Source organism: Rana temporaria, chromosome 1 (genome assembly GCF_905171775.1).
Source record: "Rana temporaria chromosome 1, aRanTem1.1, whole genome shotgun sequence".
Lineage (NCBI taxonomy): Eukaryota > Metazoa > Chordata > Amphibia > Anura > Ranidae > Rana > Rana temporaria.
This window is the reverse complement of record NC_053489.1, coordinates 235,929,802-235,957,670: the sequence shown is the minus strand read 5'-3', so window position 1 is coordinate 235,957,670 and position 27,869 is coordinate 235,929,802. Positions and strand designations below refer to the sequence as shown.

At 42.6% G+C, this 27,869-nt stretch overlaps 1 protein-coding gene across 3 annotated transcripts in view; it reads left to right on the top strand.

Moving 5' to 3' along the window:
- SLC8B1 (solute carrier family 8 member B1) overlaps nt 1–27,869 on the top strand; it is an 82,824-nt gene that overhangs the window by 26,206 nt on the left and 28,749 nt on the right. For all 3 annotated transcript variants that reach the window (XM_040351900.1, XM_040351901.1, XM_040351899.1), the window contains 3 exons: nt 1,868–2,006; nt 9,828–9,980; nt 25,237–25,289. In XM_040351900.1, coding sequence (XP_040207834.1) covers nt 1,869–2,006; nt 9,828–9,980; nt 25,237–25,289 — 344 coding nt within the window. In that variant the 5' untranslated portion in view covers nt 1,868. The remainder of the gene's footprint in view (nt 1–1,867; nt 2,007–9,827; nt 9,981–25,236; nt 25,290–27,869) is intronic.

Sequence of the window (27,869 nt, the reverse complement as noted above, 5' to 3'; positions counted from 1 at the left end):
GTTTCTGCAAAACTGAAAACCCACAAAAAAATGCATAGGTGTGAACCAGGCCTCAATGTCCTATGGAAAGCAGCACGGTGGTTACCCAGAAAAACCACAAAATCTGAAGCCTCGTACACACGGCCGGTTTTCCCGACGGGAAAACTGCGAGGACATATTTTGGCCGGGTATCCCGGCGGTGTGTTTGCTCCTCGCAGTTTTTCCGACGGGAAAACTGCCCAAAAACTGCTGGACAAAAAAAGAGAACCAGCTCAGGACTTTTGCCCGGCCGTTTTTGGCAGTTTTCATATGGGAAAAATTGCGGTGGGGCATACACATGGCCAGTATTCCCGACCAGAGCTCCATCATAGTTTTCCTGTCGGGAAAACCTCTCGTGTGTACTGGGGAAAGACTGACCGAGCATGGGATTTCCAATGGGAACTTTTTCCATTGGAAATCCTGCACCTGTGTACGGGGCATCAGAATTATTGGAGAATTCATGATCACAAGGGGCGGGTCTAAGTTATCTGACCCTCCAAATTCTGACTTTTGTAATTTTGTATTGTCAACTGCAGCAGATTGCAAGGACCGTTCTATTGCAATAGTGTTTCCCAAATCGCATAAGTGGGAACCTGTGTGTCTTCAATCTTCTAAGCACAAGTGACCACCAGTGTTAATTTTGGCAGCAAATTTCGATTTAGTTTTAGTCATCTGCAATTGTTTGTCGTATTTAGTCGACTAAATCTCCAGTACATTTTAGCCGACTAAAACTAATTTTAGTCGTCTAAAAACTAATGGGTGTAATTCAATTGTAATGCATTAGTTAACATTTCTCTACAATTTCCAAACTCCGTTATATACTGCTGGAGTGAAAAATCTCATATGTTATTCTTTATGGTATTGAGGTATGAACATGCACTACAGACCAGTGTAAATTTTGAAGTCCAATTTCAATTTAGTTTTAATTTTAGTCCCCATTTTAGTCTTTTGACTAAAATGCCATTTTAGTTTTTAGTCGCATTTTAGTCATAACAATTGTTTTAGACGTATTTTAGTCGACTAAAATAGTATTAATTTTGTAGACTAAATTAACACTGGTGACCGCTCTTGCATATTGCTGACATTTTCACAATAAAATGCTATGAAAACCATATAGCCATCTCCAATTGCAGTAATGAGCAGAGAATCCAAGTACCTATATAACCTAAATAAAAATACAGCAATGGTTAGTTGTTTTAGTCCTATATAAAGGTAAACAGAATTGTTAATAATAAAGCCTTTAAACATTCATTATATCCTATATGTAGACAAAATATAACCACGAATGCTTAAATGCTTAGCACTACAGCATGTCAGGACTTTGCCATAAATGTAACTTTTATGAGATACAAATGTTTCATTATACTTTCCTAATGAGCAAATAATTTCTGCCTGTTTGGAATACCGATTTTACTGCTTTAAAGTGATATAGCCATTCATTTGAGATCACACTTTTTAGCCCTTTACAGTTCTGACTTAAAAACCCTGCTTGACAAGCCTAGGCAGTTCGTTTGCAGTGATTTGTGGTATTTATAAAAAAAAAATAAGTTTTGTATTTAGGAAATATCAATAAGCGCATCATAGCCACTATTTAGCAAGACAGAAAATGTGGGTTTGAGGGTATGATAGAAATGTGACTTGTTTGAATGCTATTGTGACTTCCTTCCCAGTTGTAGATCATGTGAGGCAAAGGAGGAAGTGTATACACAACAGTCGTATCTAGACAGGAAGGGGGCACCCCGTGTGAGAGGAGCATGTCGTGACAGAATGACAGTGAAAAATGTTCCGTGTGTATATATATTGTAGCTTTTCCTTGGATGTACAGTTAACTTTGGCCTGTCAAACACAGGATGCTCCTGGCCATTTCACAATGGTTTGTGACCGCTGCACCTACAAGTCAAGAAGCCGCCAACGTCACACTATTCTCCAGACTTCTAGCTTCAGAGAGACATGGGAACTATGGAAACTACACTACAGAAGACGTTGAAGTAAGTAGAAACCTCACAGGCTATCAATCTTAAATAATTTTAGATATGTTTGTATTGTAGTGCATGTTTATAATATGTATTGAGGCATGTTAATATATTTTTCTGCACTTATATGTATGAGGGAGGAGAGAAAATAAATACTGTACAAAATGTCTGTACAGTACTTGTAAGGCACTTTACATAGACTCGGGGGTATGTCCTTACTCGCGAGTGTATGTAAAGTGAGTTTACTTAAAGCGGGGTATGCCTGTATATGCATACACTATATACAGTTGCAATACCCTTCATGATGGAGGCTAAAACAAATCCTAACGCCTGAACACAATTTTGCAGCTTTGACATGTGTTAGTAAAACTGTACATGTCATTGAAACTACTTGTGTACCCAGGTTGATGATTACTCAGTGTTTTTTTTTTTTTTTTTTTCTCGGGTCAAATTGGGCTTTCATTTAGTGGTACCGTATTTATCGGGGTATAGCGCGCACCCCTAAAGTTGCCCGAATTCCTGTGGAAAAAAATATGTTTTGTACTTACAGTTTTGGTGTCTTGCGCGGCGTCCATCAGCGGCCTCGTCGGGTCCGGCGTCCGTCTGCGGCTTCGGGTGTCCTCTTCGTCGGGTCCGGCGTCCTTCTGCGGCGTCCTCCCCGCTCGTTTCCCGCACCGAGTTTGAATACTGCGCCGACATATACCGAGTGCAGTACACTCGTGTATCGTCGGGCAGGCTCGGCAACTGTCGAGCTGATGTCCTGTACGCTCAGGACGTCAGTGCGAGAGGCGCCGAGACTGCCCGAAGATACACGAGTGTACTGCGCTCGGTATATGCCGGTGCAGTATTCAAACTCGTGGCGGAAAAGCGGGTATCGGCGTATATCGCGCACCCACGATTTTGCCCTGATTTTCAGGGCAAAATAGTGAGCGGTATACGCCGATAAATACGGTAAATGCTAATGGATATCTCCAAAATCGCTATAAAAATCCTTTTTTTATTTTTTTTATTTAGCTGTATATTTTTTGCTTCTACTATAACCTACTAACAAAGACCAACCCAAAATAAATCGTCCTGCTCCTGACGACTGCAGTGATACCTCCTATGTGTATGGATTTTGCTGTTTGTACCCATAGTAGGGCCCAGAAACAATGGTACACATTTTGCTTTGTTATGCTGACATTAAAAATGTTGCTTTTTTTTTTTTTATCCTAACAAAAATACACTGACCCTGACATTTGACCTTGACATTTGATCTAGATCAAACCCTGCTCTGGCCATCTTTTTAAAATGATTTTATTTATTTTGTTTACATTACTCTCTTTAGGCATTGAAAAGAAGAAAAAAAACACACAGGTGGGCTGGACGTTAACTGATCATTGTGATAGCCAATTAGAGGCTGTCATAGCAATCAGGTGATCAGGAACCGGGACTCCCAGTTCCTGATCATTAGTAGGAGAACCAGGTCCATTGGTGAGAGCCTGTAAACTGTGCTGGGAAAGCGCTGCATGTACACACATGTATGCATATTTGCAGCTCCATGGACGAAGACCAACTTCAATGAGGCCACATATGTGTACACTTGGCAACAAGCGGTTAAATTAATTTTATGATTGCAGTATCCTTAGCAAGAAAGTGATGGTATAAAGAAACAATAGCATTTCAAAGTCCACAGAGCCCTTTGCTTATCGCCTCGTCGATAAATCATTTCAGAAATCAATACAGAAGTAGAGTAGAGTAGGCACCCGTAATGCTCTCTACCCCCTTCTAATCAAGCCATTTTCCTGAGAAGTCAGTCTTATATTTGATTTTTCATAAACTGGCTTGTTCAGAAATCTTGCTTTGTTCTGCCTCTGTATTACCGGTAGGTGATCATCGAGTCCGCCTGCGCGAACCAACGTACAGCTACAGCTATTGGCGCAGGAGATCCAACCTGACGCTGTATAACGACGGCAGCTGGTCTACAAACGGTTAATTTATAAATCGGGCACCCCTTAGGCCCCTTTCACACTTGTACGACCTGAACGTTGCACGATTGTGCCACTAATTTAAGCAATGCATGTGTAATCTTGAGGTCTATGGACCTCAAATCGCATCAAAATTGGACCAAAGTAGTGCAGGGACTACTTTGAAGTTGCTGCAACGTGAAGTCGCACAGATATTAATGGTACTTACTGGAAATTGTGTTGTACAATTTTTCATGCGACTTTGCAGTCCCAAGTCACAGGACAAGTCGCACAAGTGTGAAAGGGGCCTTAATGCCCCCTTCACTCTCTGTATCGCATCGCATAGTGGCCTCAGACCAGTGGTTGAGGATATCTTAGGCCCCTTTCACATCTGGTGTTTTTGGGATCTCGGGCAGAACTGCTGTGATACTGCCAGCGATTCCAAATCACACTGCAAAAGTGGCAAAACGCACAATGCGTGTAAGGGTGCCATTCATTTTGGTGCAGTTTTGCCATTATTTTTTCAGATACTTGTTGCCCAAAGGAAGCTCCTGCTCCTTTTTTGGGTGACAAGCTTTGCACAATGTGGTTTGCCGCAATTGTCACGTGATTTTATATGCCAAAACTGCACTGCTTTTAGATGCTATTAAAAATGAATGACACCCAAACACGTGTGCTGCGTTTTGCCACTATTGCAGTGCGATTTGGAATTTGCCCAATATCCTCATGTGAAGACTTCAGGCCTGTCTGGGCTAAAAGTGGTCTCCAGGTTTTAGTAGCTGGTATGTAGTGTTGCATTGCACTAATGTTGATATTGGCCACAGCAGTGCTAAGCAATCCTACTGTACAGATCATTGAGAATTCTGCTGGGCTTGAAGCAGAGGACTGGAGTACTTGCTGCTGTTGGATCATTTGAGGAAGTTTGATGTTCAATTCATCTCCACTTAAATCATGTTAATCATTTGTTACAATAAATTGGCTTAACGTAGAACTTTGGCCTCATTGAGCGAAATACATTGCATTCATTATGAGTACATCTGCACTTAGTTTTCTTGGTCCCTGTGCAAAGCCTCACAAATACCTGTTGATCCTGCCAGTGAAGTCCTCTTTAGACCGTTTATTGTGGTGTGGCAACAATGCTGCACTACTCCTAAATTCGCAGCAGAGTAGGCTGACTGCTTGCATTACAGTGGGTCATATGTTGCAGGGGGTGTGGCTATCAGCATTGTCACTGCTGATCCACAAAACAGTAGCTTGTCAGTGAGCACCTGATCACACCTAGTCCTGCCCACTGCTTTCTGGATTGACAGCACTGTTGTTGTTGCTAAAATCCTCCCAGTGTGATCTGCAGTGTCCTGGGAGTGGGAGCATGTAAGCAGCGCAGGACTTAGGGTGGTGGGGGCACCTGGGCTTGAGTCACTTTCGGGCCCTTCCTTCTATACATTACTTTAAATCAGGGGTCTCAAACTGGCGGCCCTCTAGCTGTTGTGAAACTATAAGTCCCAGGAGGCATTGCAAAGCTGACAGTTCCAAGCATGGCTGCCACAGGCTGAGGCATGATGGGGCTTGTAGTTCCGCAACAGCTGGAGGGAAACCAGTTTGAGACCTCTGCTTTAAATAGAACAAAATGATACATACACAAGCTATGTATTCTCCCACTTCAAAGGGGTATGCCTAGGGAAGCAAAACAGCATAACATGTATGTGTGTATGGGGATAAATAACCCAATATCACCACAAAGAGCCTGGCAAGGAAAGAGCTTCCGCTGTACCTGTCAGATGGAGAGGGATCATATAATTCCGCCATAGGAGCCGACACGTCTGTCCATCGGTAGTCGCCGCAACTATAAATGGTGTCACTTGGATGCCTACACATGCGCAGAAGAATGAACGGGCGTAATGACGTCATCACGACCACGTCGCATAATGATGACGCGTAGTCCTCAATAGTAAACATAGCATTGTCCTGAAGGACATGATGTATACTGCGCATGGGCACAAAAAAGCACTGACACAAGTCAGAGTGCAATGTATTCAAAGGGCAAATCCAGCAATTGGAGCCAAAGTAACATGCCACATCCAGCAAAAGGACAGACACCGGGCATAATATTGCAAAAATAATAAAAGAAAGACAGTTTGTCTACTTGGACGGAGGACAAAAATGATCAATGTCCCTAGAACAGGTAAAAACGCTAGACCAATCAACACACTTTAAATGAAAAATTAAATGACTGGCATATTATTGAAAAAAATATTGAATATAAACGGGCGGGGCCCCATATTGGGCGGGGCCCATGGGCTTGAGCCCAGTCAAGCCCAATAGTAAGCCTGGCCCAGCATGTGAGACACAAATGAAGGACTTGCCTCAGGGAAAGTAAAGAGTTTACTTTGAGACTCGTGCATGACTTGATCTGGATTTGGTATTTGTTTACAAGTTACATTAGTATGCCACAAGTTATGATTATGTGAAGGTGTGTCCTCATTGCTGGCTATAATGTTGCAAGTGTCTTAGAACATTTCTATGTATACGTCAGTGGCAACTAGAAAAACCTGATAACCGTAGTGTCCAGAGTGTGTCCTATTATTATTCCTGCTGCTTTTTGTATGTGTCCAATCTCATCATCCAGTTTGTACTTCCTTATTTCACCCAGTTCTCCTTATCACATATTATTTATACTGTTTTTTTTAGTATTACCAGTGCCGATCCTGACCTCCCTGGGGCCCTGAGCAAAATTACATGTCGCATTAAAGTTGAGAAGTGTGGGGGGGGGCATGTCGCATTAAATATTAAAGTTGAGAAGTGGGGGGTGTTCTGCTATCGGAACTGACATCTTACATTAAAGTGAGAAGGCGGGGGGTGCTGACTTCTTACCTCTTCTCCCATGCAGCCAGCGAGTTGAGAAGCGGGGTGAGGGGCCAAAAATTATTTCTCGCCAGGCGGGGCCTCTAGTAATTTGCGGGGCCCTATGCGGCTTGCATAGTGAGCCTATAGGGTGGATCAGCCCTGAGTATTAGGCTTCATTTCCACTGGCGTTTTTACAGCCACTTGTGTTAGCCTTTTTTACAGCTTAAAAACGCCTGTCCATGTAGCGTTTTCGAGCGTTTTTTAATACCTGGCGTTTTAACAGCTCTACTCTGGAGCTTCAGAACGCCCTGGTCTTGCATTTTTTTTACAGCTCAAAAACGCCTATGCCATTTGCAGCTCAAAAACGCCTATGTGGGCATGATGCCATAGAATAACATGGACAGGCTTTTTTAAGCTGTAAAAAACGCTCAGAAAAGTGGCTGTAAAAACGTCAGTGGAAATGAAGCCTTACAATTTAGTAATTCCTATTGGAAAAGGGGTAACGTTACAGCTGGTCACATGCCAGTGTATAGTGCTTACTGATTGCATTTTATAAAGAGGACGTTTTGCAGCGTGTGCAGAAAAATCTGTGCTGAATGGCATAGACTTTGATGTGGTTTTATAACAATGTTTTGATATAGCTGGTAGTAAACGTGCACAATTTAGAGTGGTTGGTTGTAAACCTCTGAAATTAAAAATGAGCATAGCCTATCATTCTATAGTGTGAATTAGCCTCAGTCCAAATGACCTATCTCCTCTTTTCTCTGCTGGCTGCTTGAGTCGCTTCTGACAGTTTATGGGATTCTGTGGTTCACACCACACAATCCCAGGGGAGGCCCCCCAATCACACAGAAGGATGCACCCCCATGAGAGTGTAGAGGGGGATGCATCCATTCCCTCCAGGAATCTCAGGTTTCAAATTACACTCAGCTCCTTGCTCTATTATGCTGTTCAGTGTGTGACATCAGATCACCACCCCCTGCCTTCTAGAGCTGAGAAATGCAGTGTAAACTGTGCACTTTTGAAGGGCTGTATAGAAGAGAGACAGAACTTCCATTCAGTGGTAAGTGGACCAAAGATTCAAATGTTTCAAATTTATTCATGGAATACCATGAGTGCGGGAACAGCGTTTTATAGTGAATCATTTTGGTTAGGAGAGGCAGAAAGAAAATGTCTTGGGAGCTTTCATTTTCCAAGTGCAACTATGGACATGTTTTTGAAAGGAATTCAGGAGCTGCCATTGTTGATTGAATTATAAAGATGCAAGCTTCATACTCATTCTTGCTTTACTGCATTGTGAGCCACTGAAATGGACCCGTCACTGAAGTGTAAGGATGCCTATATAAGCATATGTTTGATCCACATCAGTAATTTCCGAATGACAATTCTGAAGCGTGCATCTTTAACTAGTTCAGCTCTTTGGACGTAAAAAGTACATCCAAAGGGTGAAGGAATAATCACAAGCTCCCCAACTCTTACTGGGAGCCTGGGGCCACATCAACCGACTTCAGGATGCTGAGTGGGAGAAGACGGGATATCGCAGGCGCACACAATTTTCAGACTTGACGTGTTTGTATCTATTGACTTGACCAAACAGTTGGGTATTATACAGGGGCGGGTTCCAGAGTCTAGTCTTGGGAGGGGCATTACCAGAAAATATTTTTTTGGGGGGCAATTTATCAGGGAAATGACTGGTGTTAGCGCTTTAATGATCACGGCACCATGGTTGTTATGGTGTCAGGATGATTGAAGCGCATTATTTCTATTATTACATTGTAATATAAAATGAAATGGTTCAACTCGCCATAATGTAGAATCAGTTAAAACCCCCGAGTGTGTCACTTGCCACGTCACCTGCCACCAGATGCAGCTTGTCACTTGCCACGTCACTTGCCACACGTTGCGGATTATCACTTGCCACACGTTGCAGATTGTCACATCACCTGCCACAAGTTGCGGAATGTCACTTGCCTGCCACCAGATGCGGATTGTCACTTGCCATGTCACTTGCCACATGTTGCGGATTGTCACTTGCCACATGTTGCGGATTGTCACTTGCCACGCCACCTGCCACAAGTTGCGGATTGTCACTTGCCACAAGTTGCGGAATGTTACTTGCCTGCCACCAGATGCAGATTGTCACTTGCCACCTCACCTGCCACACCTTGCGGATTGTCACTTGCTAAGGTGGTGTTTTGCTTGTCCGAGTCAGGCAGCAGAGAGATGATGTAATCTCTCTGCTGCCTGCACAGTGAGGGGGGAAGTTACTGCAGGGATGCAAGGCGGGCACAGGGCAGTGAGAGATGATGTCAAATTGTAACTACTATTTTTTTTTTCTTGTTCAATATTTTTATTGGCAAATGCAAGTAGAATATACAGAACCACAGCATATTAAATACAGGTAAAGATGGGTTATGCATAGATTTCCAGTGGAGTATATAGAAGACATCATATCATAGATCACAAAAGTATAAGGAGCTAGTAATCTGTTCCTTTATTACAAAGGTGAATAGTAAGGGGCAAGAAGCCCTCAAACAGCTGTGATATACGAAAATCGAGAAAACTCCTTTCTCCAATGCTAATGTTCCATCAGAGGGTAGACTAAAAGGGAAACACTTTTATGCATGGAAAGAATTGGGCAGGCGTGATCACAGGGGAAGGAGAGTAAGCATGAATGGAGGGGTCTGGACAGGTCATAGGGGGAAGAGCAGCAGACAGGCATGTAGGGGACAAAAATGGTCAGAGTGGGGGGAAAATGGGCAGTCCAAGGACACCTTTACAGATTTACTGGGACTCTAATTTCCCCTCTTTCTGACAAGCTCCAAAAAAATAAAAAAAATAGACTAGTGCTCATCAGAACATAGCTTTGAGGGGTACCCTCTTTTGGGTAATTCATAGATATCAACAAAGCAGCCCAACATGTGCTGAATCTCATTCCCTGTAGCTTGATTGCCATCGTCTTATGTAGACTTTTGGAAGTAATCTAACCTTTTATAAGTGAATAACTTTGGATTTACTTGATCCCTGTTGTGTTTGTTTTGTGCAGTGTCAAGAGGTGGGAAAGGTAAATGTTTCTCTTCGCTGTGAATTCATCAGAAGCACACCAGATTGCAGTGACAGTGATGGATACATTGGTTACCTGGATGGGGCGTTCTGCAGCTTTCCTCCGCCACTCTTTCCTCTGGCTATCTTCTTGTATGTAAGTATATATTTACGTCAACCTAGCAATGGTTAACTCTTTAAGTGCTTGTAAAAGACTTCAGTTGGAATTTATATTGCCAAGGTTGGGAAAGCTCACGCAAGATAGTTTGTAGCAAAAAAAGTCTATGCATTTTCATTCATTTAATTCATTAATTTATTTATCACATTGACTAGGCAAGGCATATTAATGTTTATGAGGGAGTGAGTATTACCGCGCTACCAAGAAGTGGGGGAAGGGGAAAAAGGAAGGGGGTACGGCTGCGGCACTGAAAGGTGTATCAGACCATAATAGATATAAAGAAAAGGGCAGTGCTGCGCTGTAAATAGGGAATGGGGTACAAGTGTAGAGGAAGTGTAGCAAATCCTTATATGTAAAAAGATACAGTCTGTCTAATGATCAAAATGACAATGTGAAAAAATATTGACATTAAAATTAACGTGCTACAGTGCAGCTAATCCAGCTGGCAAAAGTAGGGTAATAAAACGTGACAGTGCTAGTGTCATACAGTGTAATACAATAATAATTGGTGTACTGTTAACCAATGGGGTGTACAGCGTGCATAACACAACACACACCAGTGACTGAAATAGGCTAAGTTAAATGTCCATGCAACAAAAAGCCTATAAGCATAACGAAGGAAAAATCCAAAAATAAAAGTGCAGGTGTAGATGCCAAAATAACGTGAAGAAAAGGTAGGTTTCCGGTGTTCTCTTCAAAATAAGTGAGGATGTCCCCTTACCTTACTGCTGTAAGTAAGGTAACCGCATATCAGCCCAAATACACTTTCTGGTCGTGTCCGCATAGGATGTTATCTGGATGGACTGTAATTGAAGAGATAGATCCCTCTCGGTAGTCACGTCCGAGAAATGACAGTGACTTGCACCCAGGGAGATAAAGTGCCAATAGTGCAGTACTGTTTTAAAAAGGTTTATTAACAAAATAATACACTAGGGTACTCACATAGCTGTGATAAAATCAGGCATGTAAAATGAAAGAGTGCGTTCGCCGACGTCACCTCCGGTACCTCTTGGTGGACTCTTGGTTACACTCGTACGCGTATTCGTCACCTCTCGTGACTTCTTCAGGAGATTTTGTTAATAAACCTTGACTGGGACACTTTTTGCGATTTGGCACTGCGTCGCTTTAACTGACAATTACGCGGTCGTGCGACGTGGCTCCCAAAAAAAATTGGCGTCCTTTTTTCCCCACAAATAGAGCTTTCTTTTGGTGGTATTTGATCACCTCTGCGGTTTTTATTTTTTGAGCCATAAACAAAAATAGAGCGACAATTTTGAAAAAAATAATATTTTGTACTTTTTGCTATAATAAATACCCCCCAAAACTATATAAAAAACTTTTTTTTTCCTCAGTTTTAGGCCGATGCGTATTCTTCATTTTTTACGTAAAAAAAATCCCAATAAGCGTTTATTGATTGGTTTGCACAAAAGTTATAGGGTCTACAAAATAGGGGATAGTTTTATGGCATTTTTACTAGTAATGGCGGCGATCAGCGATTTTTATCGGTACGACCTTATGGCGGACACTTTTGACACATTTTTGGGACCATTGGCATTTTTATAGCGATCAGTGCTATAAAAATGCATTGGTTACTGTAAAAATGTCACTGGCAGGGAAGGGGTTAACACTAGGGGCGAGGAAGGGGTTAATTATGTTCCCTAGGTGTGTTCTAACTGAAGGGGGGGTGGGACTGACTAGGGGAAATGACAGATCGTTGTTCATACATTGTATGAACAGACGAACAGTCATTTCTCCCCCTGACCGAACACGCTCTGTAACGAGCGATCGCGGGTGCCCGGCGGTGATCGCGTCCGGGCACGCGCGTGGCACCAGGGGCGAGCGCGCGCGCCTCCGTAGTGCCTAAAATGCGAAATCACGTAATATTACGTGATTTTGCGCAGCCGAGCCGATCTGCCGCCGTAAAACTGCGGCGGCTGGTCGGCACGCGGGTTAAACCCTCACATATACCCAGTGAAGTGAACAGCGTCAAATGATGCACAGAGATGAAACAAATCCTCCTACATATGTTTTACATGTATATCTGTTGTCTTTCCCTTTCTACACTCTTTGAAAAGTGCAGATCATGTTCGAAATCTTTCTTCCTCTTTCAGCAGTGGGTGGGGAGTCTGGGCTAACACTGTGTGACAGCTGATTGGAGGAAAGGCACACCCCCCCCCCCCCCACACCAGATAGGCAGAGGAACGAAGGAACAAGCAAATCTGTAGTCTTTATAGACAAGCTCCCTGCTAATCTCCCTCTTAGCTCCCTCCCTGTTACAAGTTTTCAGCTGCTGTCATCTCATGTGTCGGAGAACTTGTTAGAAGGGACTCTGCTGATAACAGAGAAATGGAGCACCAGAGAGAAACGACATTTAGAGCTTTGGAGAGAGATATGTAAACGCTACTTATTTATGTGCTTAGGTCAAATTTCATGATTGGGGTTTACAACCACTTTAACCGCTTGCCTTCCAGTATAACTGCGGCAGGTTGGCTCAGCTGTGCAAATCGTTGGGCTTGTACACGGCAATCTGTGGGTGCCCTGCGCAATGATTGGCCAATCAACAGGTCCGGCGGACTCCATGTCCGCTGGCCGCCCACAATAGTTCCCCACAGAGACAGAACGGGTATCTGCCAAAGTAAACAAGGCAGATCTTTGTTATGTCAGGGGATCACACAGAGATCCTGTCTTTCCTGCTATGCAGGAAGACGGATCTGTGTGTTGTCCCTGGCAGCCCATCCCCCATACAGTTAGTAAACACACCCAGGGAACACATTTAACCCCTTGATTGCCCCTGATGTTGACCCATTCCCTGCCAGTGCCATTAGTACAATGTCGGTGCATATTTTTAGCACCGATCACTGTAATAATGTCACCAGTTTCCTAAAAAGTGTCAAAAATGTCAGTTAGGTGTCCGATCTGTCCGCCACAATGTCACAGTCCCGCTAAAAATCACAGATCACCGCAATTACTAGTAAAAAAAGATGCATTAGATCTATCCCGTTTTGTATATGCTATAACTTTTGCGCAAACCAATTAATATACACTTATTGTTTTTTCTTTGTTTTTTTTGTTTCCACAAATATGTAGCAGAATACAAATTGGCCTAAATTAATGAAGAAACTCGATTTTTTTGGGGTGGGTTTTATATCAGAAAATATTTTTTTTTTTATTTTTATTTTTTCAAAATTTTCTAAAATAACCCAGTGCTATTTCACAAAAAATGACCTGGTCTTTAAGGGGGCAAATCCTTCTGGGGCTAATGTGGTTAACCACTTTCCCACCAGACCATTTGTCAGCCTTAAGACCAGAGGTGTTTTTACAATTTTCCACTGCGCTGCTTTAACTGGTAATTGCGCGGCCATACAATGTTGTACCCAAACAAAATTTGCGTCCTTTTTTTCCCACAAATAGAGCTTTCTTTTGATGGTATTTGATTGCCTCTGCGATTTTTAATGTTTGCGATATAAACGGAAAAAGAGCGAAAATTTTGAGAAAAAATGATATTTTCTACTTTTTGTTATAAGAAAAATCGAACAAACTCAATTTTAGTCATACATTTTGGCCAAAATGTATTCAGCCACATGTCTTTAGTAAAAAAAATGCCAATAAGCGTATATTTATTGGTTTGCGCAAAAGTTATAGCATATACAGTACATTTTCTGGAATTTACACAGCTTTTATTTTATGACTGCCTATCTCAATTCTTGAGGTGCTAAAATAGCAGGGAAGTACAAAACCCCCCCAAATGACCCCATTTTGGAAAGTAGACACCCCAAGGAACCTGCTGAAAGGCATGTTGAGTCCATTGAATATTTTTTTTTTTTGTAACAAGTGATTGAATAATGACAAAAAAAAAAAAAAAAAAAAAGAAATTACAAAAAGTTGTCACTAAATGATATATTGCTCACACATGCCATAGTTATATGTGGAATTGCACCCCAAAATACATTCTCCTGCTTCTCCTGAGTACGGGGATACCACATGTGTGAGACTTTTTGGGAGCCCAACCACGTACGGGGCCCCGAAAATCAAGCACCGCCTTCAGGATTTCTAAGGGCGCAAATTTTTGATTTCACTTCTCACTACCTAAGACAGTTTTGAAGGCCATAAAATGCCCAAATAGCACAAAATCCCCCCAAATGACCCCATTTTGGAAAGTAGACACCCCAAGGAATCTGCTGAGGGGCATATTGAGCCCACTGAATATTTATTTTTTTTGTACCAAGTGATTGAATAATGACGAAAAAAAAAAAAAGAAAAAAGAAATTACAAAAAGTTGTAACTAAATGATATATTGCTCATACATGCCATGGTTATATGTGGAATTGCACCCCAAAATACATTCTGCTGCTTCTCCTGAGTACGGGGATACCACATGTGTGGGACTTTTTGCGAGTCTAGCCGCGTACGGGACCCCGAAAACCAAGCATCGCCTTCAGGATTTCTAAGGGCGCAAATTTTTTATTTCACTCCTCACTACCTATCACAGTTTTGAAGGCCATAAAATGCCCAAATAGCACAAACCCCCCCCAAATGACCCCATTTTGGAAAGTAGACACCCCAGGCTATTTGCTGAGAGGCATGTTGAGTCCATGGAATATTTAATATTTTGCCACAAGTTGCGGGAATATGACAATTTTTATTTTTTTTGCACAAAGTTGTCACTAAATGATATATTGCTCACACATGCCATGGGCATATGTGGAATTACACCCCAAAATACATTCTGCAGCTTCTCCTGAGTACGGGAATACCACATGTGTGGGACTTTTTGGGAGCCTAGCCGCGTACGGGACCCCGAAAACCAAGCACGGCCTTCAGGATTTCTAAGGGCATACATTTTTGATTTCACTCCTCACTACCGATCACTACCTATCACAGTATTGAAGGCCATAAAAGGCCAAGATGGCACACAACCCCCCCAAATGACCCCATTTTGGAAAGTAGACACCCCAAGCTATTTTCTGAGAGGCATTTTGAGTTCATGGAATATTTTATATCTTGCCACCAGTTGCTGGAATATGACAAACTTTTTTTTTTTTTTTTGCACAAAGTTGTCACTAAATGATATATTGCTCACACATGCCATGGTTGTATGTGGAATTGCACCCCAAAATACATTCTGCTGCTTCTCCTGAGTACGGGGATACCACATGTGTGGGACTTTTTGCGAGTCTAGCCGCGTACGGGACCCCGAAAACCAAGCATCGCCTTCAGGATTTCTAAGGGCGCAAATTTTTTATTTCACTCCTCACTACCTATCACAGTTTTGAAGGCCATAAAATGCCCAAATAGCACAAACCCCCCCCAAATGACCCCATTTTGGAAAGTAGACACCCCAGGCTATTTGCTGAGAGGCATGTTGAGTCCATGGAATATTTAATATTTTGCCACAAGTTGCGGGAATATGACAATTTTTATTTTTTTTGCACAAAGTTGTCACTAAATGATATATTGCTCACACATGCCATGGGCATATGTGGAATTACACCCCAAAATACATTCTGCAGCTTCTCCTGAGTACGGGAATACCACATGTGTGGGACTTTTTGGGAGCCTAGCCGCGTACGGGACCCCGAAAACCAAGCACGGCCTTCAGGATTTCTAAGGGCATACATTTTTGATTTCACTCCTCACTACCGATCACTACCTATCACAGTATTGAAGGCCATAAAAGGCCAAGATGGCACACAACCCCCCCAAATGACCCCATTTTGGAAAGTAGACACCCCAAGCTATTTTCTGAGAGGCATTTTGAGTTCATGGAATATTTTATATCTTGCCACCAGTTGCTGGAATATGACAAACTTTTTTTTTTTTTTTTTGCACAAAGTTGTCACTAAATGATATATTGCTCACACATGCCATGGTTGTATGTGGAATTGCACCCCAAAATACATTCTGCTGCTTCTCCTGAGTACGGGGATACCACATGTGTGGGACTTTTTGCGAGTCTAGCCGCGTACGGGACCCCGAAAACCAAGCATCGCCTTCAGGATTTCTAAGGGCGCAAATTTTTTATTTCACTCCTCACTACCTATCACAGTTTTGAAGGCCATAAAATGCCCAAATAGCACAAACCCCCCCCAAATGACCCCATTTTGGAAAGTAGACACCCCAGGCTATTTGCTGAGAGGCATGTTGAGTCCATGGAATATTTAATATTTTGCCACAAGTTGCGGGAATATGACAATTTTTATTTTTTTTGCACAAAGTTGTCACTAAATGATATATTGCTCACACATGCCATGGGCATATGTGGAATTACACCCCAAAATACATTCTGCAGCTTCTCCTGAGTACGGGAATACCACATGTGTGGGACTTTTTGGGAGCCTAGCCGCGTACGGGACCCCGAAAACCAAGCACGGCCTTCAGGATTTCTAAGGGCATACATTTTTGATTTCACTCCTCACTACCGATCACTACCTATCACAGTATTGAAGGCCATAAAAGGCCAAGATGGCACACAACCCCCCCAAATGACCCCATTTTGGAAAGTAGACACCCCAAGCTATTTTCTGAGAGGCATTTTGAGTTCATGGAATATTTTATATCTTGCCACCAGTTGCTGGAATATGACAAACTTTTTTTTTTTTTTTTGCACAAAGTTGTCACTAAATGATATATTGCTCACACATGCCATGGTTGTATGTGGAATTGCACCCCAAAATACATTCTGCTGCTTCTCCTGAGTACGGGGATACCACATGTGTGGGACTTTTCGGGAGCCTAGCCGCGTACGGGGCCCCGAAAACCAAGCACCGCCTTCAGGATTTCTAAGGGCGCAAATTTTTGATTTCACTCCTCGCTGCCTATCACAGTTTCGGAGGCCATGGAATTCCCAGATGGCAGACAACCCCCCCAAATGACCCCATTTTGGAAAGTAGACACCCCAAGCTATTTTCTGAGAGGCATGGTGAGTATTTTACAGCGCTCATTTATTTTTGAAAATGAAGAAAGATATATATATATATATATATATTTTTTTTTTTCTTTTTTCAATTTTCAAATCTTTGTGACAAAAAGCAAGATCTGCAAAATACTCAACATACCTCTCAGCAAATAGCTTGGGGTGTCTACTTTCCAAAATGGGGTCATTTGGGGGGGTTTTGTGCCATCTGGGCATTCCATGGCCTCCGAAACTGTGATAGGTAGTGAGGAGTGAAATCAAAAATTTACACCCTTAGAAAGCCTGAAGGTGGTGATTGGTTTTTGGGGTCCCGTACGCGGCTAGGCTCCCAAAAAGTCCCAAACATGTGGTATCCCCGTACTCAGAAGAAGCAGCAGAATGTATTTTGGGGTGTAATTCCACATATGCCCATGGCATGTTTGAGCAATATATCATTTAGTGACAACTTTGTGCAAAAAAAATAAAATAAAATAATAATAATTCTCTTTCCTACAACTTGTGTCAAAATATAAAATATTCCATGGACTCGAGATGCCTCTCAGCAAATAGCTTGGGGTGTCTACTTTCCAAAATGGGGTCATTTGGGGGGGTTTTGAACTGTCCTGGCATTTTATGAACAACATTTAGAAGCTTATGTCACACATTACCCACTCTTCTAACCACTTGAAGAAAAAGCCCTTTCTGACACTGTTTGTTTACATAAAAACATATTATTTTTTTGCAAGAAAGTTAAGTTGAACCCCCAAACATTATATATTATTTTAAAGCAAAGGCCCTACAGATTAAAATGGTGGGTGTTGCATTGTTTTTTACGTCGCAGTATTTGCGCAGCGATTTTTCAAATGCATTTTTTTGGGCAAAAATACATATTTTTTTATTTTAATGCACTAAAACACACTATATTGCCCAAATGTTTGATGAAATAAAAAAGATGATCTTAGGCCGAGTACATAGATACCAAACACGACATGCTTTAAAATTGCGCACAAATGCGCAGTGGCGACAAACTACATACATTTTTAAAAGCCTTTAAAAGCCTCTACGGGTTACCACATTAGATTTACAGAGGAGGTCTACTGCTAAAATTACTGCCCTCGATCTGACCTTCGCGGTGATACCTCACATGCATGGTACAATTGCTGTTTACATATGACGCCAAACCGACGCTTGCGTTCGCCTTTGCGCAAGAGCAGGGGGGGACAGGGGTGCTTTTTTTTTTTTTTTTTTTTTTTTATTATTATTTAATTTGCTTTTTTAATTTTATTTTAAACTGTTCCTTACTTTTTTTTATTATTTTTATAATTTTTATTGCCATCTTAGGGCATGTAAATATCCCCTATGATAGCAATAGTTAGTGACAGGTACTCTTTTTTGAAAAAATTGGGGTCTATTAGACCCTAGATCTTTCCTCTGCCCTTAAAGCATCTGACCACACCAAGATCGGTGTGATAAAATGTTTTCCCACTTTCCCAATGGCGCAGTTTATATCCGGGGAGGGGACATACCCTCCCACTGCTTGTAAAAGCAGTTTAGAGGCTAATTAGCCGCTAGGACTGCTTTTACATGAAAGCCGACCGCTGGCTGAAAAGAATGATACCAAGATGATACCTAAACCCGCAGGCATCATTCTGGTATAACCATTCAAAGTCCAGCAACATACCATACGTTGATGGTTCTTGTTGGACATGTATTGTAATCTTTTTTTTTTTTTCATGCAGCCTGTTGGCTGAACGAAAAAAAGATTGATCGGTGGGTATGCCCACCATTAGAATACCTCCCTTCATCCACCCACTTCTAATGATGGGCATACATGCACCATTTATATATGCCGAAGCATGGGGGCATCCTCCCGCAAAAAAGTTATGCCGCTCACACACGTATGTACGCCGCATAAAAAGTTATGGCGCATACACACGGTCGGACTTTTCCACGGGCAAGCTTCCGACGGAATTTCGACCGTATGTACGCGGCATTAGGAGCAAAATCGCTCCTCCGCCCCTAATGCCCCCATGCTTCGGCATATATGCTCTTTTTTTAACTGTGGTGGTGAAATCACCTCCCACAGTGTTGGAGTCGCGGCTTTATGTATCGTGGGAGCAAACGCTGTTGCTGTCACGCTAAATAAATCCGTGCTGCAACTGAATGGCGTACCTGCTAAGCAAATGATGGTTAAACATTATAACAAAGTAACATTACATTTTAACATTAAGATCTTACCATACCATACCTGCAAAGCAAATACCAAAAAAATAAATACAGTAAAAAATAAAAAAAAATTTAACGCAACCTGTGCCTAAAAAATATACATGCCGAAGCATGGGGGCATCCTCCCGCATAAAAAGTTATGCCGCATACACACGGTCGAACTTTTCCATGGGCAAGCCTCCGTCGGAATTTCGACCGTATGTACGCGGCATTAGGAGCAAAATCGCTCCTCCGCCCCTGCTGCCCCCATGCTTCGGCATATATGCTTTTTTTTTAACCGTGGTGGTGAAATCACCTCCTACAGCGTTGGAGTCACAGCTTTATAAATCGTGGGAGCAAACGCTGTTGCTGTCACGCTAAATAAATCCGCGATGCAACTGAATGGCGTACCTGCTAAACAAATGATGGTTAACAATAAAACAAACATTACAGTATAACATACCATACCTGCAAAGAAAATACAATAAAACATTGTAAAAATAGAGAGAATAGATATAGAACAATAGTGAGTGGACAGTAGAGAGTGAACATAAGAGAACAATAAAGAGAGGAGAAAAATACAACCACAACTATTTTTGGATTTTTTATTTTATATTTTTTTTGTGTTTTTGTGTGAGTTTTTTTAATTTTTTTTCCACTTTTTTTCACTTTTATAAAAACTGTAAGAAAACTGTAAACTGAACCTTGCAGATTATGGTCTCTCAAAATGTGATGGCCATCACATATTCCGAGACCCTGTGTTGGTGTGCCTAGGACTGTGTGGTGCTGTACCCTACGCTAAAACTCAATTAGTGTGTGGTAGCGTTTGAAACATACACCAATGCAGAGACCAGGTTGGTCAGGACAGTCGGGACAATAAAAGCGGGTGTCACGCCTAAATCCGAGTTTGCTGCAGACACGACATCTTTTTTGGCGGGTTTTTTGGGTAGGGGTACCAGGGAGGACAAAAGGAAAATGCCTCTCATACAGCCGGCTCACTGCATTTGCGTTGGGAAGGTGGGGCACAGCACCATCTGGAAACAGAAGGGCTTCGACGATCTCTTCCTGGAATTTTAGGAAGGATCCAGTCCGTCCTGAAGCTCTGTATAGCACATGAGCGTTCAGCAAAGCCAATTGAAACAAATACACTGACACTTTTTTGTACCAGCGTTTGGACCTCCGGGCAATTAGGTACGGCGCCAACAACTGGTCATTGAGGTCCACCCCTCCCATGTTAAGGTTGTACTCGTGGATACAGAGGGGTTTCGTGAAGCGTGGACAGAACGAAAACATTCCGTGAATCCCTCCACTTCACTGCTAACAAATTATTACACTGTAAGCAGGCTCTCTCCCCCCGACTAAGACGGGATTCTACAAGCCGTTGGGGGATGCCCCGGCGATTAGGTCGCACGGTGCCACATGCGCCAATTCCATAATCAAAAAGGTGACTAAAAAGTGGCACGCTTGTGTAATAATTGTCCACGTACAAGTGGTACCCCTTTCCGAATAAGGGTGACACCAATTGCCACACTATCTTACCAGCGCTCCCTATGTAATCAGGGCAATTCTCCGGCTCTACGTGACTGTCTTTTCCCTCGTAAACCATAAAGCTAGATGTATAGCCTGTTGCCCTGTCACAGAGCTTATACAACTTGACCCCGTATCTGGCACGCTTGCTGGGAAGGAATTGTTTGAATGACAAGCGGCCAGAAAACTTAACCAGGGACTCATCAACGCAGACAACTTGATGGGGATTATACAAGGCTGCAAACCGTTCGTTGAAGTGGTTTACGAGGGGCCGAATTTTGTAGAGCCGATCGAATTCAGGGTCTCCCCGAGGACGACAGAGTTCATTGTCACTAAAATGCATGAACCGCAAGATCTGCTCGTATCGTGTCCTGGCCATGGAGGCAGAGAAAATGGGCATATGGTGAACTGGGTGCGTGGACCAATACATCCGCAGCTCACTCTTTTTAGTAATGCCCATGATGAGGGAAAGGCCCAGAAAGATCTTAAATTCGGAAACCGTAATTGGCTTCCAATCTCTGGCAAGGGACAGCTGGGGATTAGCGGCAATGAATTGACCAGCGTACAAATTGCTTTGGTCCACAATAGATCTATAGAGATCTTCGGTGAAAAACAGCGAATAAAAATCCAGTGACGTAAAATCAACTGTATTCACCTGAATTCCGGGTTGGCCAGTGAATGGGGGAAGTACGGGTGCTGCAGAAGTGGTGGGTACCCAATCAGGATTGGCGAATGCAGCAGGAAGGGCACTATGGGGACGGGCCTGTCTTTGTCGTCTCCTTCTTGGTGGCAGCGGGACACTACTCGTGCTTGCCACCTCTCCAGCTTGAACTGCACTTATGGGACTCGCCACGTCACCAAGTGTTACTGCAGTGCTGGATATATGACCAGGATGTACTAGGCCGCTGGTGCTTGCCAGTTCACCAGAAGGAATAGCGGCGCTAGTACTTCTCTCCTCCATACGAGAGCCCTGCGGTTCTTGCACCTCAGCGACAGCAGAAGATCGGGGTCTGGTACGCCTGACCCTAGCAGGGACCACTCCGTCGTCAGAGCTATCTGTCAGGGAGCCACTGTCGTCTACAGGATCGTATTCTGAGCAAGAATTTGACAGATGCGTGACCTCCTCATCACTATCTGTCAGGCTCATAAACAAGTAGGCCTCTTCATCACTGTACCATCGATTTGCCATTTTGGGCTCTAAATTTAGGGGTACAGTGGTGAGATTCACAGGCAAAAAAGCACCTGACCTGTTAGTGACCGAGTCAAGCGCTACCAAAAAAACTGTTAGCGATCGCAGAGATCAGGCCTGACTCTGCGAACGCTGCAGTTATGTGTTTTTGTGTTTTGTGTCAGTGATCGATCGATCGATACTGCACTTTGGTGGGCTGGACTGGGCGAAGGGGCTAAACGCAGGTGCTAGCAGGTATCTGGGCTGATCCCGCTAACCATGCGTTTTTGGGAACCCTAAACTGCAGGGGACGCTAGTATAGATCTGATCAGATCAAGTATCGATCCGATCAGATACTATACCACTAAAGGGAGGCGTATGGTGCGTGCGTGGGTGTTAGCGCTATTGGCCGCTGCCTGGGGCGACGCAGACCCTATCTGGCGCTAAAACCAAACTTTGATCACCCGCCGGGCGATCAGGGGGTTAAAACTTTATAGCAAAAAATATGGCGGGTGCCTTGATGCTATAAAAAATTAACTAGCTAAACTGCGTCACCCGTGACACTTATACTGTGATCACTGGTGACAGGGGGTAATGAAGGGGTTAAACCTTTATTGGGGGGGGGTTAGGGGGGGTCCCTAGACTTTTTAGGGCCTAAGACTGATTACCCTAACACTTATTTTTGTCACTAATGACACAAGTACAGCGATCAAAAAAAAATCTGATTGCTGTACTGGGTGACACAGTGACAGGCAGTGAATGGGTTAATTTGGGGGGTGATCGGGGGGTGAATTGTGTGCCTACGTGACCTGGTGTCAGTGTAGTGTTGTGCAACTCACGGTTAGATGCTCTCTCCCTCTCGGTCTGGAACGGAAAGACCGACACGAGGGAGAGAGCAGTACTTCCCCTGCCAATGTTTACAAAACATTGCCAGGGGAAGACAACCATTGGTTAGAGCGATCACCAGGTCCAGGCCAGATTTTATTGGCCTGGACCTGGTGGTTGATCAGTTCTGCATCGAATCTGATCATCGGGAACGGCGGGGGGGCGCGCGCGCGCTTCCAATTTCCGTTCACGCGTCGGACGTCATATTACGTGATCTCGCCCAGGAGAGCCACCTTGTGGACGTATTTCGACGGTGCGCGGTCGGCAAGTGGTTAAAGTATAAGTTCACTTTTTACAGAAAAAAAATCTGTAAGGTGAACTTACCCTATAAAGTGCTGCTAAATTCAGGTACCATTTTACCCCCTAGTTCAATTAGGAGAGAAGTTGGCTAACAGAGTGCCTGACGCATATTTTGGTCATGCCCCAAACGCCATCCCTTCTGGGAGGCTGCGATCTCTATGACTAGACAGCTTACCCAGGGCGAGGTATGTCATCAAGTCAAAAGGTCGAGTTTCAAGGCAGAAAAAATAAGAGCTCAAAAAAAGCTAAAAAGCCTATGGGATTAGCTTCTTTGAGCTGCAGAGTGCATGAGCCCTAACAGTGATGCATTCACCTGCGGTTTAACGCTTTATGAACTGGTGTTTTCATCCAGGTGTTTACAAGAAAAAAAATCTTTATTTTTTGCTAGAAAATAACTTGAAACCCCTGAACATTATTTTTAATATAGGAATTATAGCTGTTTTAAAGTGCAGTTTCCATCCCAATTTTTTTTTTCATTATTGTGCTCATTGGACCTAAAAAAAAAAAAAAAAAAAAAAAGGTTTTACTCATCTGGAAATGCCTGTTGCTATGCAGTCCCACGAAATCTGCCTTTGGAATCACCTAGGATCCTGACATCTTCTCCCTCTACTGCTCCTGGGAAATGTGTGTCATCATTTCCCAGGATGCAGTGCGCTACCCAATTATCACTCCCATCCAAGACTTCCAGAAAGTAAGTGCTTGTGGGCTTCACAGTGCCCACAAGCAAAATGACAACGGTGTTAGAGCTATCTTTTTTGAATAACTATGCGGAGCGGCGGCGGATTGTAAAATAGTAAGTGACCGGATTTATATTATAAAAACGCATGATGAAAGGACATACATTTAAAAAATGCTAATTGTGGTTGGAACCCCGCTTTAAGTAAGCATAACAGAAAATACATCAATCATTTTCCTATAGTAAGTGGACCTGTCACAAGCCTACTGCTGCAGCTGCTACCTTTTATAAGTACGTAGCACTTTTGTGTACTAAAAATTAGACAGTTTAAGGATAGCTGTGATCAGCAACTGACACTGAGCGTAGTTATTCATCATGAATGTGACTACCGCCACCCCCAGCCTGTTTTTTTAAACCTTTAAATCAATGGGTTTAGTTCAGCTTTGATTTATCACTGTTCAGGGCCTCTGGGCTTCAGCAAAATGGCAGCCTCCAGCAAGAAGAAACAGGAGCAATGCTGGAGGCAATTTACAGCACTCTCATTTTGGTAGCATAATTATTAATGTGGAGTGTACGTTCCTTGCTAAGGAACATTATTTTTTATCAAGCTGTTATAGGTAAAGTTCTGCTTTAACAATCATTTTCCTATTTCCCTTGGGATTTATTAAGTATTCTGTAAATCCAGAACTCCAGGCACAAATACTTCCTTAATAGCCACAAAAGATATAATTTGTCTTTGTGTGCACACCTTTACACACCCAGATATTACCATACAAAAGTATCAGAGACATCATCACTCTGCTGTAAATAACCTGTGCAGAGGGCAGAGCTGTAGGTGGGACCCAGCTGGCTCCGCCCACTACAGGCTGCCTACAGGAGGGGGCGGATACCAGAACAGTCACCCTGCACAAGGAGAGAAAGCGTCTGTGACCGGTCATCATTACAGGAAGCTCGTGCACAGAGGCAAAGTTTCACACTAGGTTAAAGGGGTTGTAAAGGTTTGTTTTTTATTTTCTAAATGGGTTCATTACCTTTTCCTTCAATTTCCCTTCTAAATGTTTTATTTCTTTGTCTGAATTTCTCCCTTCCTGTTCCTCCTCAGTAAGCTGTTCTGGCTGACTAACCACCGCTCAGATGATGGTGGAAAGCTTACTGAGGAGAAACAGGAAGTGAGAAATTCAAACAAAGAAAAAAAACATTTAGAAGGGAAATGGAAGAAAAAGGTAAGTGAACCAACAATGCACTGGCTTAAAGGAACCTATTTAGAAAATAAAAAACAAACCTGTACAACCCCTTTAATGCACAGATCTGGAAGAAGTACACAAAGCCCCCTAAGATTCAAGTACAAATACACATGCTGCTTGTATTTAGACAATGTTTGCTTATCCCAGAGTTCAGCTTTATGCAGTCACCCCAGCTTTGAGCTTGAATATATAAAAACATGGTTTCCATTCGTACTGAAAGTAGAAAACCACCCGTGTCAAGTAGCTGGAGGTAATCTTTGAGTGTGTGGTTATATTGGGATTTGAATGGAACAACAGTTACTAGATTCATTGTATCTCACCTCTTGTTTCCTGCATAGGCCCTGTGGCTTCTTTACCTTTTCATCATCCTTGCAGTAACTGCAGAGAAGTTGTAAGTATTTTGGTTGACTTTCTCTTCCTTCATAGACCTGTCTGGTTGGAGGTGACATACAAGTCCTAATCTTGGTCATTTCTGCCTTTTCCAACTGAGCAATATTATACTTTGTTATAACTATTCAGCTGATACCTGCAGTTCAAGGATATGTAAACCTAAAATCAGATTGAGTACATTCCTCTGTCCCTCACAATAATCATTCTTCTGGCTTTTATTCTTTTACAGTGGGGATCGAAAGTTTGGGCACCCCAGGTAAAATGTTGTATTAATGTGCATAACGAAGCCAAGGAAAGATGGAAAAATCTCCAAAAGGCATCAAATTACAGATTAGACGTTCTTATAATATGTCAAAAAAGTTAGATTTTTTTCCCATCATTTACACTTTCAAAATTACAGAAAACAAAAAAATGGCGTCTGCAAAAGTTTGGGCACCCTGCAGAGTTAATATATTGTACTGCCCCCTTTGGCAAGTATCACGGCTTGTAAACGCTTTTTGTAGCCAGCCAAGAGTCTTTCAATTCTTGTTTGAGGTATCTTTGCCCATTCTTCCTTACAAAAGTCTTCCAGTTCTTTGAGATCTCTGGGCTGTCTGTCACGCACTGCTCTTTTAAGGTCTATCCATAGATTTTCAATTATGTTGAGGTCAGGAGATTGTGAAGGCCATGGCAAAACCTTCAGTTTACGCCTCTTGATGTAATCCCCTGTGGATTTTGAGGTGTGTTTAGGATCATTATCCATTTGTAGAAGCCATTCTCTCTTTAACTTCAGCTTTTTTACAGATGGCATCAAGTTACCATCCAAAATTTGCTGAAATTTTATTGAATCCATTTTTCCTTCTACTCATGAAATGTTCCCTGTGCCACTCGCTGCAATACAACCCCAAAGCATGATTGATCGACCCCCATGCTTAACAGTTGGACAGAGGTTCTTTTCATTAATTTCTGTGCCCATTCTTCTTTGCTCATTCCGGCCAAAAAGTTCTATTTTAACCTCATCGGTCCACAGAACTTGTTTCCAAAATGCATCAGGCTTGTCTATTTGTTTATTTGCAAAGTTCAAACGCTGATTTTTGTGGTGAGGACGTAGAAGAGGTTTTCTTCTGATGACTCTTTCATGAAGACCATATTTGTACAAGTATAGTGGAATAGTGTACCACAACTCCAGTGTCTGCCAGATCTTTCTGGAGGGAGCGTGCAGTCAAACGTGGGTTTTGAATTGCTTTTCTCACAATCCTGCGAGCTGTTCTGTCTGATATTTTTCTTGGTCTTACAGATCTTGCTTTAACTTCCACTGTTCCTGATGACTGTCATTTCTTAATTACATTCCGAACAGAGGATATTGACATCTGAAAACGCTTTGCTATCTTCTTATAGCCTTCTCCAGCTTTGTGAGCGTCAACTATTTTCAGTTTCAGTTTTCTATACAACAGCTTAGAAGAACCCATGGTGCTGATTGTTGGGGCAAGGTCAGATGAGTCTGGGCATTTAAAACCTTTGAGATTGACAACACCTGGTCTTCCCAGACAATGATTGAGAACAATCCATGACACTGGCAGGTCTCAGCTTTGCAAAGGGGGCAGTGCATGCTATAAATTCTGCAGGGTGCCCAAACTTTTGCAGATGCCATTTTTTTGTAATTTTGAAAGTGTAAATGATGGAAATAAAATCTAACTTTTTCTGACATATTATAAGAATGTCTAATCTGTAATTTGATGCTTTTTGGAGATTTTTCCATCTTTCCTTGGCTTCGTTATGCACATTAATCCAAATTTTTACCTGGGGTGCCCAAACTTTCGATCCCCACTGTATGAGTTACAATGCGTAAAAAATACCCATTGAATCTGCAATTCCCCCATGGGCTTACCATGGAAGCAAATCTGTGATACCATTGTAAAGGTGCCTCTTGTGTTCTTGTCTGGGACCTACAGCATGCCACGCTGTTGCACAGAGTTCTTGTAATTCATTTGTTAGCCTGTGACATCCCAAGCTGATAAAACCCCCACCCAGCCCATCTGCCTCTAGCTGGCCGTGGCTCAGTAGTCATGCTGACAACACAAAAAAAATTGGTCACATGAGCTTTTAAAAAAAAAAAATTATTTGGCGATGTGTTTTTCTGGTTTTAATAGATCATTTTAAACCAATAAAATTCCCCCCACAGTGTACTTGGACATTGTATCTCATGATTAAGAATGCAGTGTATGCTGATTTATCACCCTTGGGAACTCAAGTATTGACTTAAGGCCTAGTGTAGCTTACCCTTTCATGTAAGGTGATTGAATAGGATATTACCTACTGTGCTAGTCTTAGTTTCAGGCTTGCATCTTTGTAGTGATTGTGACCTTTGTTAGGCACTGCCTCTGACCTATGACTATACCCCCATCCATGTTACAGTCCTTCCTCTGAGCTCTCCAGTTTTTTTTCTAACCCTTTACGCTCCATTTCCCCAACTTTTCCTTCCTCGCTTATAGTCTCCACCCTTTTACTTCTATTGTTTTGACTGCCAGATGCTTACTTCTCCAATACTCAGGATTTCTTTGATGGCATCCCATGCTTTATATCACTATAGACTTGAATATGT